At 42.6% G+C, this 17,193-nt stretch overlaps 1 protein-coding gene across 2 annotated transcripts in view; it reads left to right on the top strand.

Annotated features, from left to right (window-relative positions):
* Positions 1-17,193, top strand: part of slain1a (SLAIN motif family, member 1a) — a 146,161-nt gene that overhangs the window by 20,748 nt on the left and 108,220 nt on the right. For both annotated transcript variants that reach the window (XM_073027596.1, XM_073027604.1), the window contains exon 2: positions 7,804-7,943. In XM_073027596.1, the coding sequence (XP_072883697.1) occupies positions 7,804-7,943 (140 nt within the window). The remainder of the gene's footprint in view (positions 1-7,803; positions 7,944-17,193) is intronic.

Raw genomic sequence — 17,193 nt, 5'->3', positions numbered from 1 at the left:
AGCAAAAGTATGTTTGGAGAAAAATGGGTGCAGAATTTCATGAAAAGAACCCCTCTCCAACTGTTAAGCACGGGGGTGGATCGATCATGCTTTGGGCTTGTGTTGGAGCCAGTGGCAAGGGGAACATTTCACTGGTTGAGGGAAGAATGAATTCAAGTCAAGTCACTTTTTATTGTCAGGTCGACCATAACTGCTGGTACAGTACACAGTAAAAACAAGACAACGTTTTTCAGGACCATGGTGCTACATGAAACAGTACAAAAACTACACTGAACTACATAAAGACAACACATTAAAAAAAACTACACTAGACTACAGACCTACCCAGGACTGCATAACGTGCACAAAACTGTGCAGGCATTACAATAAATAATAAACAATAAATAAGACAATAGGTATGGTAGAGGCCAGTAAGTTGGTGTCAGTCCAGACTCTGGGGGGAAGAAACTGTTACATAGTCTGGTCGTGAGAGCCCGAATGCTTCGGTGCCTTTTCCCAGATGGCAGGAGGGAGAAGAGTTTGTATGAGGAGTGTGTGGGGTCCTTCATAATGCTGTTTGCTTTGCGGATGCAGCGTGTAGTGTAAATGTCTGTAATGGTGGGAAGAGAGACACCGATGATCCTCTCAGCTGACCTCACTATCCACTGAAGGGTCTTGCGATCCGAGATGGTGCAATTTCTGAACCAGGCAGTAATGCAGCTGCTCAGGATGCTCTCAATACAACCCCTGTAGAATGTGATGAGGATGAGGGGTGGGAGATGGACTTTCCTCAGCCTCCGCAAAAAATAGAGACGCTGCTGGGCTTTTTTTGCTATGGAACTGGTGTTGAGGGACCAGGTGAGATTCTCTGCCAGGTGGACACCAAGAAATTTGGTGCTCTTAACGATCTCTACCGAGGAGCCGTCGATGTTCAGCAGAGAGTGGTTGCTCCGTGCCCTCCTGAAGTCAACAACCATCTCTTTTGTTTTGTTCACACTCAGAGACAGGTTGTTGGCTCTGCACCAGTCTGTTAGCCGCTGCACCTCCTCTCTGTAAGCTGACTCGTCGTTCTTGCTGATGAGTCCCACCACGGTCGTGTCATCGGCGAACTTGATGATGTGGTTCGAGCTGTGTGTTGCAGCACAGTCATGGGTCGGCGGAGTGAACAGCAGTGGACGAAGCACGCAACCCTGGGGAGCCCCCGTGCTCAGTGTGATGGTGTTGGAGATGCTGCTCCCGATCCAGACTGACTGAGGTCTCCCAGTCAGGAAGTCTAGGATCCAGTTGCAGAGGGTCATTTTTGTTCAGGTGGGTGAGGGCCAGGTGGAGGGTGATGGCAATGGCGTCGTCAGTTGAACGGTTGGGACGGTACGCAAACTGCAGGGGGTCCATTGACGGGGGCAGCAGGGTCTTGATGTGCCTCATGACGAGCCTCTCAAAACACTTTATGATGATGGATGTGAGTGCAATGGATGTGAGTCATTGAGGCAGGACACTGAAGACTTCTTTGGCACGGGGACGATGGTGGCGGCCTTGAAGCACGTTGGAACGATGGCGCTGCTCAAGGAGATGTTGAAGATGTCAGTGATAACATCTGCTAGCTGGTTTGCACATCCTCTGAGCGCTCTACCAGGGATGTTGTCTGGTCCAGCAGCCTTCCGTGGGTTGACCCTGCACAGGATTCTTCTCATGTTGGCCACGGTGAGACACAGCACCTGGTCATTTGCAGGAGGGGTGGACTTCCTCGCCGCCATTTCATTTTCCGCCTCAAAACGAGCATAGAAGTTGCTCAGTGCATCTGGGAGGGAGGCATCACCCACACAGTCAGGTGATGTTGTCCTGTAGTTGGTGATGTCCTGAATGCCCTTCCACATGCGCCGCATGTCGCCGCTGTCCTGGAAGTGGCTGTGGATTCGCTGGGTGTGTACACGCTTTGCCTCTCCGATGGTCCAGGGCATTTTGGCCCTCGCTTTTGTTAGGGCTGCCTTGTCGCCTGCTCTGAAGGTGGAGTCATGGGTCCTCAGCAGCGCATGCACCTCCGCTGTCATCCATGGCTTCTGGTTAGCGCATGTAGTGATGGTCTTGGACACAGTGACATCTTCAAAGCACTTGCTGATGTAGCTGGTCACTGATGCTGTGTACTCCCCTAAGCTGGTAGAGTTGCCATTGGTTGCAGCCTTTCTGAATGTGTGCCAGTCAGTGTGCTCAAAGCAGTCTTGAAGAGCAGAGATGGCTCCTGCTGACCAGGTTTTCACCTGCTTCTGAACTGATCTGGAGCACCTGACGAGCGGTCTGTATGCTGGGATTAGCATAACAGAGATGTGGTCTGAGTAACTGAGGTGAGGGCGGGGCTCCGCCTGGTACGCATCGGGAATGTTTGTGTAAACAAGGTCCAATGCGTTCTCTCCTCTCGTTGCAAAGTCCACGTACTGATGGAATTTAGGGAGCACTGACTTAAGGTTCAATTAAATACCAGCAAATTCTGGAAGCAAACATCACACCGTCTGTAAAAAAGCTGAAGATGAAAAGAGGATGGCTTCTACAACAGGATAATGATCCTAAACACACCTCAAAATCCACAATGGACTACCGCAAGAGGCACAAGCTGAAAGTTTTGCCATGGCCCTCACAGTCCCCTGACCTAAACATCATCGAACATCTGTGGATAGACCTCAAAAGAGCAGTGCATGCAAGACGGCCCGAGAATCTCTCAGAACTAGAAGCCTTTTGCAAGGAAGGATGGGCGAAAATCCCGTAAACAAGAATTGAAAGATTCTTAGCTGGCTACAGAAAGCATTTACAAGCTGTGATACTTGCCAAAGGGGGTGTTACTAAGTACTGACCATGCAGTGTACCCAAACCTTTGCTTCGGGCCCTTTTCCTTTTTTGTTATTTTGAAACTGTAAAAGATGGAAATAAAAAAAAAAGTAATCTTGCTTAAAATATTAAAGAAATGTATCATCTTTAACTTTATGCCTTTTGGAAATCAGATCATGTTTTACTCGCTCAGCTATTCACAGTAACAGAAATTTAGACAACGGGTGCCCAAACTTTTGCATGTCTCTGTATTTTTATTATGGACTTCCAGTACATGCATCCTATCCACTTTATTTTCCAGTTGCCAGACAAGTTGGCTTTCTGTACTCAAGGCTGCAGGCGGTAAGTCACCTTCATGTAGGGGCCTCTAAAGCCCCCCCCCAAAAAAAAACACAGATGAGCTTTGACATCCCTCTGATGGTCTAAAGCCTTCTGTGAGTTCTTAAATGCTTTTGTTAGTTAGGGACATTTAAAAGCTATTCAAATAAAATATTTTTTCACATACTAAAACACAAACAATTATTAAGTTGAAGATGAAGCAAATAGACCATTCAGCCCAATCTGAGTTGAGCAATTCTATCACTCCCATATCCAGACCTTTCCATACAGTCCAGCAGTCCACCAGTGGTCAGCCATCTATATTGCTCCTTTCATCTATCTCTTGGCCCATAATCCTCTATGCCTACTTAATACTCCTGTTCAACTGGAGACTTCTCAAATGCTGTCAGTCAACCACTCTCTCAGGCAATGCATTCCACGTACTCACCACTCTCTGGGTGAAGAAGGTCTCTCTCTCTCTCTCTCGTATTGTAAACATAAAGAGACTCTGCAAATGTAGAGTTCTTGAGCAACACATACAAGATGCTCTTGGAACTCAGCTAGTCAGGCAGCATCAATGGAGAGGAATAAATAGTAGTTGTTTCAGACTGAGACCCTTCATCAGGACTAGAAAGGAAGGGGGAAGAATCCAAAATAAGAAGATGGGTGAGGATTGTCTTCCCCCATAGCCTTACCAATGTCCTCTATTTTTTATCAACCTTTGATGTGGAGAAATATTTCCTGCATCTAATCAATCTCACCTCATATATACCTCAATTATGTTCACACTTCCTCCTCCTCAGGGAGAACAGACCTAATCTTTCTAATCTGTCCTCATAACTGAACTGTTACATCCTGTGAATATCCTTTGCAACCTGGCTGGTGCTAGAGTCATTTGCACATTTGAACCCAAACCAATGAATGTCAGTGTCCCACATGGGTTTCTAATCATATTATCTACCTGCATTGCTGTCTTCGAGGATCTACAAAATGGATTTGTGCTCTGAGGTCCTTGTGTTGCTCATTACTGCTTGTGATCCGGCCATGGTATATGTCCTGTTCTTATTCCAGTTTCCAAAACACACACGCTCACACCTGTTTGTATTAAGCTTCATCAGCCATTTTTCTGCCAATGTCACCAAAACATGGATGCCCATGTGCAGCCTTCCACGCGATAACCAGCTGCCAATCTTACTATCACCTGCAAAATCACCGATCTTATTTCACACGTCCACATCCTAGTTATTCGTGTACACTCAGTGTTCACTTTATTAGGTACACCTGTTTGTTAATGCAAATATCTAATCAGCCAATCATATGGCAGCAACTGAATGCATAAAAGGATGCAGACATGGTCAAGTTGTTGTTCAGACTAAACATCAGAATGGGGAAGAAACGTGATCTAAGTGTCATTGACCATGGAATGATTGTTGGTGCTAGACGGGTTAGTTTGATTACCTCAAAAGCTGCTGATCTCCTGGGATTTTCATGCACAGCAGTCTCTAGAGTTCACAGAGAATGGTGAGGAGAACGAAAGGCATCCAGTACTATGGGCACAAGTGAGAGGTTTTGTTGTTGTTTTGTATGGCAGATATTTTTCTCTTCACACTTCTAATTGGTTATTGTCAAGCCACTCCTCCAGCTCATGGCCATATCAATGGTCCAGGGCTCTTGGATCTTAGTGAGAGGGCATGTTTGGGCAAGGTGGAGGATGTCCTGGGTTGGGGTACTACAGGGGCAAGCTGAGGTTTGTCAGGTGCCCATCGGTGTAGTGTTTGCTCTGTTTTGGCAGGTTGACTTCTGAGTCTATTTGTGGCATCCAGTTGTTTCTGGTAGCTGTAGTAAACCCCTGGAGAAGTGAGGTGAGGCTGTCGATCAGATCTCCACCGGGGGTGGGGTGGGGTGTTGTGGGTGGAATGTATTGTTGTGCCATTCACTTATTCAGTGTGTTTGTCATAGGTTGAAAAATATTGACTTGTCATAGTCAAGGTTTTTCAAGTTGTAGAAGGGTTTTTGGGATTTGAATCATGAAGTTGAATGGGCATTTTGTGAGTGAGGTCAGAGGGCAATAGCTAGACAGGAAGGCAACAGTAACTCAAATAATCACATGTTACAACAGTGGTGTGCAGAAAAGGTTCTCTGAATGCACAACATGTTCAAACCTTGAAGTGGATGGGCCACAGCAGCAGAAGACCACAAACATACACTCAGCGGCCACTTTATTATGTACAAGAGGTACCAAATAAAGTGGTCACTGGGTGTACATTGCAAACAGCAAGGTTCCCAGCACCAGACTTTGTTAGACATCACCAGTTAGAGGCATCTAAATGTAAAAACAACCCTCTACCATCACCCATCTCCTATTGACAAGCCGATTTTGAATGTAGTTTGACAACATGCCTTGGAACCCATGGTCCCTAATCTTTAGAATCAATCTCAGGTGTCAAAGCCTTACTCGGGTTCTCCCTGGCACTAATCCAAGGGCTGGATGCGAAGTGAATCCCGATCCCCTCTGCAGTGTCAGTGCTATGTTGCTGGACTGACAGAAGATCTCCTTTGAATCACTGCTTGCTTCCTAACTCGTAGAGAATTAGGCAGTAAACTGAAAAGCAGGATCCTCAGGGTAGTAATCTCTGGATTACCACCTGTACCACGTGCCAGTGAGGGTAAGAATAGGATGATTTGTCACATGAGTGCGTGGCTGAGAAATTGGTGGGGGGTTGGAGGTGGTCTTTCAGATATCTGGATCACTGGGATCTCTTCTGGGGATGGTATGATCTGTACAAAAAAGGAGAGGTTACACCAGAGCCAGTTTAGTACTATTGGTAGTATTCTAATTTGTTTTATTTAAATACATAATTTGTTACTCAATTTGTCTTTTTTAGACCTTTTTAACTATTTCCATGAAACTTCAGATAATTGGAGCAGTTGCTTAATTGGGCCTGTTGTGCTCCAATTAATCGGAATCCACTGTATTATAACAGTGAGTTAGAAAGTGCAGTTGAACCTGGTGGTACATGGTTTTAGAAGAGCGAATCTTCACGGTGGGTGGGGTGTTTGATCACGCTGACTACTTTACTGATGCAGTGAGAAGCAAAGGCAGAATCCAAGAAGGCGGCTGGTTTCTGTTATGTGCCGAACTGTGTCCACATCTCTTGGCAGTTCCTTCCAGTCATGTGCAGATCAGTTACCATTCCAGACAGGATGCTTTTTATGGTGCCATCGATAAAAGTTGTTAAGCGTCAACGGAGAAATGCCAAATTTCTTTAACGTTCTAAGGAAATAATGGGTTTGCTTAGCTTTCTTGGCTGTGACGTCTTTGTGGTTGGACCAGGACAGACTATTAGTGATGCTGACTCTTAGAAATTGAAGCTTTCAACTCTCTTAACCACAACCCCATTGATTTAGACAGAAGCATGTTCACCAGCGCCCTTCATGAAGTCAGTGACCAGCTTATTTGTTTTGCTGACATTGAGGGAAAAGTGGTCATGATATTACGTTGTTGGGGATGTGAGATGGGGGCAGGGTACAATGTTAGCTGATATTAGAGATTGCTACTGTAGTAAATGAAAGCTCATGGCAATACACAAGCAGTTGTTCATCTTAATACTCATAGTTAGCACGCAAGGTTTTTAATGTTAAGTACACTATGTTGAGCATTCCTAATCAGGAAAGAGTAATTAAGAATACCTTTCTAAAATGTACTTTCACTATTTTACAGACAATTTTCATTTAATGTATGTATTAGTTTTAAACTTGCCATATAGTCATACATGGCCATAGACCTCTAAGTCTTCTTATTCTGTCTTTGATGATTGCTCTCAAATGAGCTTTGTGCTTGTTTGTTTTTAAAAAAAAATCAGAATCAGGTTTAATATCACTGGTGTTGGTCTTGAAATTTGTTGCTTTTATGACAGCAGTACAATGCAATACATGATAATAAAAATTGTGAATTACAGTAAGCATATATTAAATAGTTAAATTAAATAAGTAGTGCAAAAAAAGTAGTGAGGTAGTGTTCATGGGTTCAAGGTCAATTCAGAAACCCGATGGCAGAAGAGAAGAAGCTGTTCCCCGCTTTCTAGTCAGGGGTATATTGGAAAAAGAGAATTTGGTGGGATTGACTTGTCTAACCTCATATTCATCCAAAGATATTTTCATAGCAACACACAGAGATATCTGGAGGAGGCAGCTGGTCGGGTTCAATCCACTCATTTCTGTTGAGTGTTTCTGTTTCCCTTGGGATTCTTGTTTGAATTCCTTGAAGCTTAGTGTTCACCCTATCCACTCAGGGACACTTAATCAATGTCACTAATGGCACTGCTTGCGACTATAACCATTGTGCATTATTCCTCTTTCTCTTTACAGCCAGGAACATCCTCTATAACGTCTTAATTTCTTTGCCCTAATGTGTGGGACTGTCATCTTTGCCCATCTGATAGGACTCTGGGGAGCTTCACTTTTCTTGTTAAATGCATAGAAGCTATCAAAGGTCATTGATAGATTTGAGCTCTTCCAAAGATAATAATTGACTTCAATTTTCATTAATGCATTTCTTCATGCCCTGACTGACCGGCATTGAAATAAACTACTGCTACACTACCCATATGTTTGTCAAATTACAAATTAATCGTGGCCTAACTTTAACTACTGTGAGAAATGACTGTGAGTGATGTGCTTTCATTGTAGGTTGTATGTTTCACCAAGACGGCAGCCGACCATGGAACAGAAAGCCATGAGCCCGCTTGAGTGGTGTAGACAGGTGCTTGATCACCCCGGCCATGAGATTGAGGCAGCAAAGCGATCGTTGTGCTTCAGACTTGATCAAGGTGAGAACAATATACACAAATCACCCAGGTTATGCTACTGACTGCCATGCCATCTTTGAATAAGCTAACATATATAATGTGAATAAGTAACTGCTTCAGTTTTCATTAATGAGAGGACAATCCCTTGTAATCCCTGCATTACTCTAAAAATACATTATTATGAATGCTTTAATGTAATTTAATGGAAAAAATGCAATAAATGCAGGAAACCTGCTTTCTGATTTTGTTGGTAAGGCTAGCCTCCTCTTTCCTCACTAATCCGTACATAACAGTTCTCCAAGTTGATGCCTGTTGAAGCCCTTACCAGTGTCCAACTTGGAAGTGTATAGCTATGCTTGATTTTTTGTGTGGCGTTGTTAAAAACCTGAGCACCAGGAGCAACTGCAGTGATCAAACCATCAATCTGTAGATAATATAAACAGGGAAATCTAAGAACGTTCAGCAGGTCCACCCATGTAAGTGGCTAGTGTTATGTTTCACATTATTGAACTTTTACCCGCCTGACTCGGAACTGTCCAGAGGTACTAATTTGCATTGTTGATAGCATCTCTTGTGCAAGGAAATATTAAATTTTAATTTCAGATGTTGGATTTGAATGTAGTTGAAAGTTCAGATATAGTACAGAGATATAATCAGTTGTATAATCACCTATGCCTATCAGAGCTTCTCTTTAACATTAACACTCAAAAGAATGAATTAAAATTGCTTGGAATGTTATTATTCACAACTGGTGACAGAAAGGGTTTTGCAGTATCTGATTAATTTTGAATAATAGTCTTGTTGTTTTACATCATAATAAGTTCTTTGTGAGTGTTTGAAACCATGGGCAGCTCTGTCGTAAATCAAAAGAGCTTTTATTACATGGCTTTACCTCTTAAGTAATAATGCATCTATATTTGAATGGATATAAAAGTCTTTATGCTTTCTTTTATTACATTGAACACTGGGATAAGAAATGCTTCATAAAGTTAGACAAATGATAGATGTTTCAAAATCTTTACAAAGTAATGTGTCCGCACCTGGGGCTACATGGATTGTCTTTTTTTATTGCAGAACAGGGAGAGCTAATGAGATATAACCAGAGCAGAGTTCAGTCAGTGTTGCAGGCTTGGGTGTGATGACTGTGAGCGGACCTTTGAATTATGGTGGTTTGGAATTAATGAGAGCAAGGCTACTTTGCAAGGGTCAACCAAACTCTCCAACTTCCGGTAATTCCCTCCCTCTCCCTTCCCCCATCCCAGTTTCATTCTCCCTCCTCCTCCAGCTGCCTAACACCTCTCACATGATTCTGCCTTCTTCTCCTACCCATAGTGCTTTCCACTTACATTCCTTCTTCACCTTTCCTGCCTATTCCCTCCCTGCTTCCCCTCCCCCACCCTTGATCTTTCCTCTTACTGGTTCTTCACCTGGCACTTACTAGCCTTCTCCTTCCCACCCTCCCCCCATCTTCCTTATAGGGCCCCTGGCCCCTCCCTCTTCAGTCCTGACGAAGGGTCTCGGCCTGAAACATTGACTGCTCGTTTCCACGGATGCTGCCCGACCTGCTGTGTTCCTCCAGCGTGTTGCTGTGAGGCTGGAGTTTTGGATTGCTGGCACAGGGTGAAGAAGGCAAAATTATTTCTCTAAGGTTGTTTGTGACATTTCTCACTCAACTAGCTTTTTCACAAACAGAAACGCTATTTAAAGATTTAATGTTGAGGTATTACAAAGTGCTGGTGAAGCCTCACTTGGGAGTATTGTGAGCAGCTTTGGGCCCCTTATCTCAGAAAGGATGTGCTGACACAGGAGAGGGTTCAAAGGAGGTTCACAAAAATAATTCCAGGATTGAACGGCTTGTCATATGAAGTGTGTTAGATGGCTCAAGGCCTATATTCATTGGAATTCAGATGAATGAGGAGTGACATAATTGAAACCTTTGGAATGGTGAAAGGCCTCAACAGAGTGGATGTAGAGAGGATGTTTCATATGATGGGAGAGTCTAGGACCAGAGGACACAGGCTCAGAACAGAGGGACGTCCTTTTAGAGTGGAGGTGAGGAGGAATTTCTTGAGCCAGAGAGTGGAAAATCTGTAGAATTTGTTGACACAGGCAGCTGTAGAGGATAGGATTTATGTATATTTAAGGTAGAGGTTAATAGATTCTTGATCAGTCAAGGCATGAAGGAGTACAGGGAGAAGGCAGGAGATTGGGGCTGAGAAAGAAAATAGATCAGCCTTGAAGAAACAGTGGTGAAGACTTGATGGGCCAAATGGCCTGATTCTGCTCTTACATATTGGCCTCATGGCCTTAGTTTCAGATTTATTTCAGCAACTGGTTTTGATTTAGCTTTCCTAGCTATCATGAATGGATCTGATTCATTTGACTCCTCAGTCATTACTGCAAGTCTGTGGATTACTCACTCTGTAGTATAACCACAATGCCGCAGCACATATTCATTTTGCCCAAGAGAGATATTAAATTAATTATCATTTATTCTGGGGAATAAGTATTACACTTTAGAATGCTTCCTGCCTTGCTAAATTGCCATCAGTTTTGACAACCAAAACAATGTCACAGTAACTTTGTGAAGGTTTTATGTGTTTTAGAATGTCAGAACAAGGAGAGACAGCGAAGGCCACATGTAGGCTATTTAGAACACCATATAGTATAATAATTTTGGTTTAGTGTACCTCATCAATTCATTGGGGTTGGTGTCTGTCTTACTAACCAAGGTGGGAAGAAAATGGAGCTGATAGATGGAAGTCGACTTACATTTGCTGTCATTAGTTATTCATCCCTAATTGTCTATGGAGAAGCAAGAGTTAAACACATTTGGAGCACTGGAATCAGGTCTAGGCCAAACTGGTTTACAGACTTCCTTCAGCAAACTTCAGAGAATCATTGACAGCATCCACAATACCTTGAACCCTCACTTTCCTCAATGATGAGAACTTGTATTTCATTGAAGTGCAAATTTGGACATTGCCATGTCATCACCCACAATGATAGCTGAGATGGGACACTTACATTGCGGCAGTTCTCCACAGCACAGCAAGTAAGTGGATATCTACTTGCACGCTTGGCTTATGATTCCCAGTCATTCATTCTTCTTGACCAAATTATACCACAGTTAGGTCCTTGGGTCCTTGAAGTGCAATTCAGGCAATCACTGGAGAGGTTAGGGAACAATTCTACTCCCAAGACAAACTGACTGATTTGCTCAACACCATTAACTCACAAAGAGTAGCATGCATCTCAGTAATCTGTTATTTTGGCTTCATGTCATTGGTCAGCCTCTACTCAATGTGGAGCCTTAATTGAAACATGTAAAATCATGAGAACTCTGGACAGACTGTAAGGAAAGGCGTTAGCATATTTTCTAATAACTGAGTAGAAGGAGGTTTAGAGGGGAACTTTAGAAGTAGCTTCTTTAATAGGTGGGCTTAGAAATTTGTTGTCTGAGGCACTTTCATTACAGTCAAAGGTATATAATGACAAAGCTACAGAGTGCTGGGAGATTGGGACTAACGATTGCTGTGGAACAATAACCAGATAGCTTCTATTTTATACTCAATGGGACAAGAGCTTTAGCTACATAGAAGTTGATCGTAGTGATGATGCAGAAAGTGGTTAAATACCAGGTTTGTTAATGATGCATTAATGTTTATGTTCAATATCAATCTTTCCACCAAAAATAACTGGTAGTTGTTAGTTGGTTTATTATTGTCACAAGATCTAGTGAAAAGCTTTGTTTTGCATGCCATCTAAACAGATCATGTCAAAATATCTGTACAATAAGGTATACAAAGAGAAAACAAACACATAATGCAGTAACAGTTGCAGAGGAAGTACATTGCAGGTAGGCACTGAGGTACAAGGGCCATGGCAAGGTAGACTGTGAGGTCAAGAGATCATCTGGATCATACAGAATGTCCTTTCAAAAGTCTTGTAATAGCAGAATAGAAGCTGTTCCGGAGCGTGGTGGTGTGCATTTTCAAGCTTTTATATCCTCTGCCTTATGGGAGGGATGTAGGAATGGAGAAGAGAGAATTTCCAGGTTGAGGGGGTGGGGTGTTCAATTATGTCTGCCCTTTCCTGAGGCAGCAGAAAGGCAGACTGGGAAGCTGGTTTTTGAGATGGACTGAGGTGTGTCCACAACTCTCTGCAGTTTATTTGTGGCCTTGAGCAGAGCTGTTGCCATACCAATCTGCAATAATGTATATTACTGGAGAGAGTGATATGTACAGCTGCTACAGAACTGTGCTGCACACAAGCATTTAAAATATCATCTACAGTTTTTCTGGTTGGACTCTAGATGTTATGCATCTTGCACTACTTTCTTACCTTGTGTTTCTCTAACACTTCCAGTGTGAGAGGTAGAAAATGGCCGTGGGCATTCGAGATGCTGCTTGACCGTAACCTTTTATTATTATTACTTTATTGTCGCCAAACAATTCATACTAGAGTGTACAATCATCACAGTGATATTTGATTCTGCACTTCTTGCTCCCTGGAGTACAAATCAATAGTAAATATAATAAACATTTAAATTATAAATCATAATTAGAAGATAGAAAAGGGAAAGTAAGGTAGCAGTCTTATCACAGTTGGAAAGAAGCTGTTCCCAAATCTGGCCGTTTGCGCTTTCAAGCTCCTGAACCTTCTCCCAGAGGGAAGAGGGACAAAAAGTGTGTTGGCTGGGTGGGTCGTGTCCTTGATTATCCTGGCAGCACTGCTCTAACAGTGTGTGGTGTAAAGTGAGTCCAAGGATGAGAGATTGGTTTGTGTGATGCGCTGGGCTGTGTTCACGATCTTCTGCAGCTTCTTCCGGTCTTGGACAGAACAACTTCCATACCAGGTTGTGATGCACCCTAGAAGAATGCTTTCTACGGTGCACCTATAAAAATTAGTGAGGGTTTTAGGGGACAGGCCAAATTTCTTCAGCTTTCTCAGGAGGTAAAGGCACTGGTGGGCCTTCTTGGCAGCGGACTCTGCTTGGTTAGACCAAGTTAGGTCATTTGTGATATTGACCCCGATAGCTTCTATTTTATACTATAGAACGTCAATGGGAGAAGAGCTTTAGCTACATAGAAGTTGATCATAGTGATGATGAAGAAGGTGGTTAAATACCAGGTTTGTTAAAATGCCCTGATCTGCAAGTTACAGCCAAAAAAGTGTCCTAACCCATATGCCTTCCTGGTACCATAGCTTTGAGTAGAAATGGTACTGTTATTCTGAGAAATAGTACCATGATCAACTGCCATTATGAAAGCACAGACTGTTGAGACCTCTGTGAAAATCCTGAAACTTACATTGAAAGTGGATGAGTTAGAAAAGCCAAATCTTCCACATTAACTATGATCAGCTCCACAAGAATGAGATCACAGACTTCTGTAAGGAGGAGTCAAATACGGATCCATTGACTCCACCACAAGCTCTATAATTGACCATAAGGTGAAGAAGCCAATTGCTGGAACCTTGCAAAGGTTCACAATCTCTGTAATGAATATAGTATTATTGGAAGCAGTTCTGATCAAGTCTCATCCTGTAAGGTGGGGATCATTGTCTCAGATTCACATATCCTTGAGAGATGAAGGTCAGCACTGCCATTGAATATCACCGTGGGATTTGCAGGGTAAAGAACTTTGCAAGTTTCCTTGCTTCTGCAGTAAGAACAATGCCAAGATGAGAAAAATTTTGATGTTACTTGAAGTACAACTTTAATAATCGGTGTTGGAACCACAGAGTTGGCTGATAATATGAGAAAGGAAATTAATATCTTGTAGGTGGACTCGTCCTCCGGATTGATACCAAATGGTCAAGTAGACATCCTGTTTAGTTGGAAGGATGAAAAATTGGGATCAGTAAATATCCATGGAGGCAGGAGTGATGGGATTGAAGGCATTAACTGATATCTCAATTATTCTATTTATAGGATGTAAAAAAAATGCAGGGGAGATATCTAGATGCCCCAAACTGTAAATGACAATCAAACACAACAGGCAGATGGAAACCCTCTCATGTGCACATTCCTGTCCACGTGAGACACCATCTTAACTTGGGAATAGAAAGCTATTTCCTCTATTACAGTTGGGTTAAAGTCCTGGGAAATATCAATGTCTACCCCTACCTTAACACTCTGCTAAAATTCATTCAATGCCATCAACTATCAAAGAAAAATGGCAAATAAGGCTGAGATCGGAAGTTGCTAAAATAAGCTCTGCTGCTTGTCCGTTGCAGCACGCTGAAGGAAAAGATAAGGCTTTATTTACAATGCTGGTATTAAGGATTGATTGGAACAGCGTGCATATCTCTTCTAATAAGTTGCTTCTTTGTACTTTTCCAAACAATCTTAGTATAGTCCCTGCTGTTTAAAGTGTCCTGGGTTAGCATACTTAGTTATTTATATCCAGTGAAAACCATAACATAGTTTCAAGAAACAAATTTTTTTCCAAGCAGTTTATTCTAAAAGTGTATAGTAGTACAATGCAGAACACTGCACTGCCTCCATTCACAGTACCAAGCATGTCATTGCATTTACTGACACTTTTCACACTATGTCAACATAACATCTTTTTCTCATTCCCAAACACTGCATCAGTAATAAGCTTGAGTGTTTATGGTACAGGGCCAGCCCTTCAGTGTACAGTGGTGTGAGAGCTCAGATCTGTGAGCTTTCCCATTAGAGCCTTTGAGGTGGACTCAGCAATTTTCATGCATACCTCTGCACACAGTCCTAGGTCTTGGAGTATGCCAATTTGCAACATTTAGTTGTAGATATCTCTTTATGCTGGATGACCAATCAGATTCAAGCAGGCCAAAACACACCTTTCACCAAATAGATGATCATCCAGCAGTTGATTTCTGTTTTAATGTGCATCATTGGCAACAGCGTGAAGAGCACTAAGTCCCATGTTGCTCATCTGTTCAGATTGATGGTCTCAAGTGCACCACAGCTACCCTGAGTGCAGCATATGTGAAGATTGAGATTCTGGCTAGACATGAAGGACCTGACAAGGTCGAACCTCCTCACCACCAGCCAAGTAAGATCCTGATGCTTATTTGAGACTTTGGATAATGAGGCCTAGGGACCCATCTGATGTGATCCACCACCCCTCCTGCAAGGTCCTGATACATTTCAAACTGACCACTGCTGGATTGACTTTGTGCTTTTGGAATTAAACCTTTCTCTGATAGAGAGGTGGTGTGATATGTGGTCCAATTGATATATAGAGTTTCTCAGCAACATGGCTGCACCCATCTTTTGCAACACTGTGGATAAATAGAACCTTGGCATTAAGTGACGCTTGGAGATTGCCTAACTAGGATCTTCATACAGCTTGATGTCTGGGGGCAATATATTGGAATATTTTCTACCCATTTCTATAATATTCTCATGAAATGGGCCCATTTCAAATGTAAGATGAAATATATGATGTCTCAGGTAATTGCTGCAGGTGCAGGAGCAGAATATGGGTCATAGAACATCGAAAGCATTTCACACTTGTTAATCAGGTACTTTTCCCACTATAGAGGAAGAGGTATGGCACCTATGTCATCAGTCTAGTTCACCTTATCCCTATAATCTGCTTAGTTCTTGGTTCATGCCCTGCTTCTCTGAACCATATTCCCAATGTCTTGAAGCAATTGGACCTGATGGTGGGATAGAACACAGCTTTGGTCAGACCAGTAGCTGAAGAACATGGCCTCACTTTGCCTTGAAAAATCCTGACCCCTTTGGATAAGCACGGATTGATGACAGGTGCTCATCAATCTGTGAACAAACAATTGGTCCAATCAAGAGCTAGTGGCACGATCTATTTACAGAGAGTCTTTGAGCTGAGTGTCTCCACTGCCTAAGGTATATGCTATTTTGAGCATTTGTGTTATTTTTGGCGGTAACAGCTCTCACTACCCCAGTTTGAAACTTGTTAAATTAAACAGACTGGGCACCTGGACTTCCCTGCTCTGTGTAATTTGACTATAGCTCAGCTTTTACCACAGTCATCCCATCCAAGTTCACCATCAAGCTTCAAGACCTGGGTCTCTATCTCCCATCAGCATCTGGATACTTAACTTTCTCATCGACAGACCTCAGTCAATGAAGATCAATAACAAGGTCTCTTCTTTGCTGATCATCAACACCAGTGCACCTCAAAACTACTGGCTTAGCCCCTGTTCAACTCTCTTTACACATGTGACTGTAGTTAAACACAGCTCCACTGTCATTCTCAAATTTGCCAATGGTACTACTGTTGTTGGATGAATCACATGTTGCAATGAGTCATCTTAGCAGAGAGAAATAGGACACTTGGTTGAGTGGTGCCACAACAACAACCTCTCACTCAACTTCAACAAAACAAAAGAGCTAATTGTTGACTTCAAGAAGGGCAGGAGGGCAAACATGCACCAGTCTACATGGAGGGGTTGATAGTGGAAAGGGTCAGCAGTTTAAAATTACTGGGTGTTAACATATCAGGGCCCAGTACTTCTATGCAATCATAGGTAAAGCATGTCACTGTTGTTACTTTCTTAGGAGTTTAAGGAGGTCCACCTAATAAAATTTTACAAATGTACTGTTGAAAGTATCCTGACTGGTTACATTATGGTCTAGTATGACAATTCAAATGAGCAGGAATGTAAGTAGCTGCAGAGAGTAGAGGACTGTGCCCGATATATCACAGGAACATCGCTCCCTACCATCAGCACTATCTACAGGAGGCGTTTCCTCTAGAAGGCAACATCATTGTCAAAGATCCCCACCTTTTAGGTCATGCTTTCTTTTCACAGCTTCTATCAGACAGGAGGTACAGGAGCCTGAAGTCCCACATAATCAAGTTCAAGAACTATTGCTTCCCTTCAACTACTCTATTCTTGAATCAACCAGCAAAACCCCAATCTCCACTATAGTTCAGCAACACTATGACCACTCTGATCACTTTCCACTAAAGTGGATAGTGTTTTTTCCTGTTCTAATTGTTTTTCTTTTAAAAATGAGAATAATTTATGCTTTCCTTGTGAATGGCGCTTATCTGATGCCACGTGCCTGTGATACGGCTGCAAATAGATTTTCATTGCACCCGTGCATATGTACATTTGTGCGTGTGACAATAAGCTCATCTTTGAATTTGATTTCGATCATCTTCAAAAGGTAAACTGCATTTGCCAGCTTACCATTTGTAGTAAGTTTACTCACAGATTTTAACATGTGGCAGTAATCAGAGCTAAAGAGCGTAATGTTGACTCTTACCTGCAATGAGTACCAGTCTGC

This window comes from Hemitrygon akajei, chromosome 2 (assembly GCF_048418815.1).
Source record: "Hemitrygon akajei chromosome 2, sHemAka1.3, whole genome shotgun sequence".
Taxonomy (NCBI): domain Eukaryota; kingdom Metazoa; phylum Chordata; class Chondrichthyes; order Myliobatiformes; family Dasyatidae; genus Hemitrygon; species Hemitrygon akajei.
Note: the sequence above shows the minus strand (reverse complement) of the source record. Positions and strands in the feature narration are given on the sequence as shown.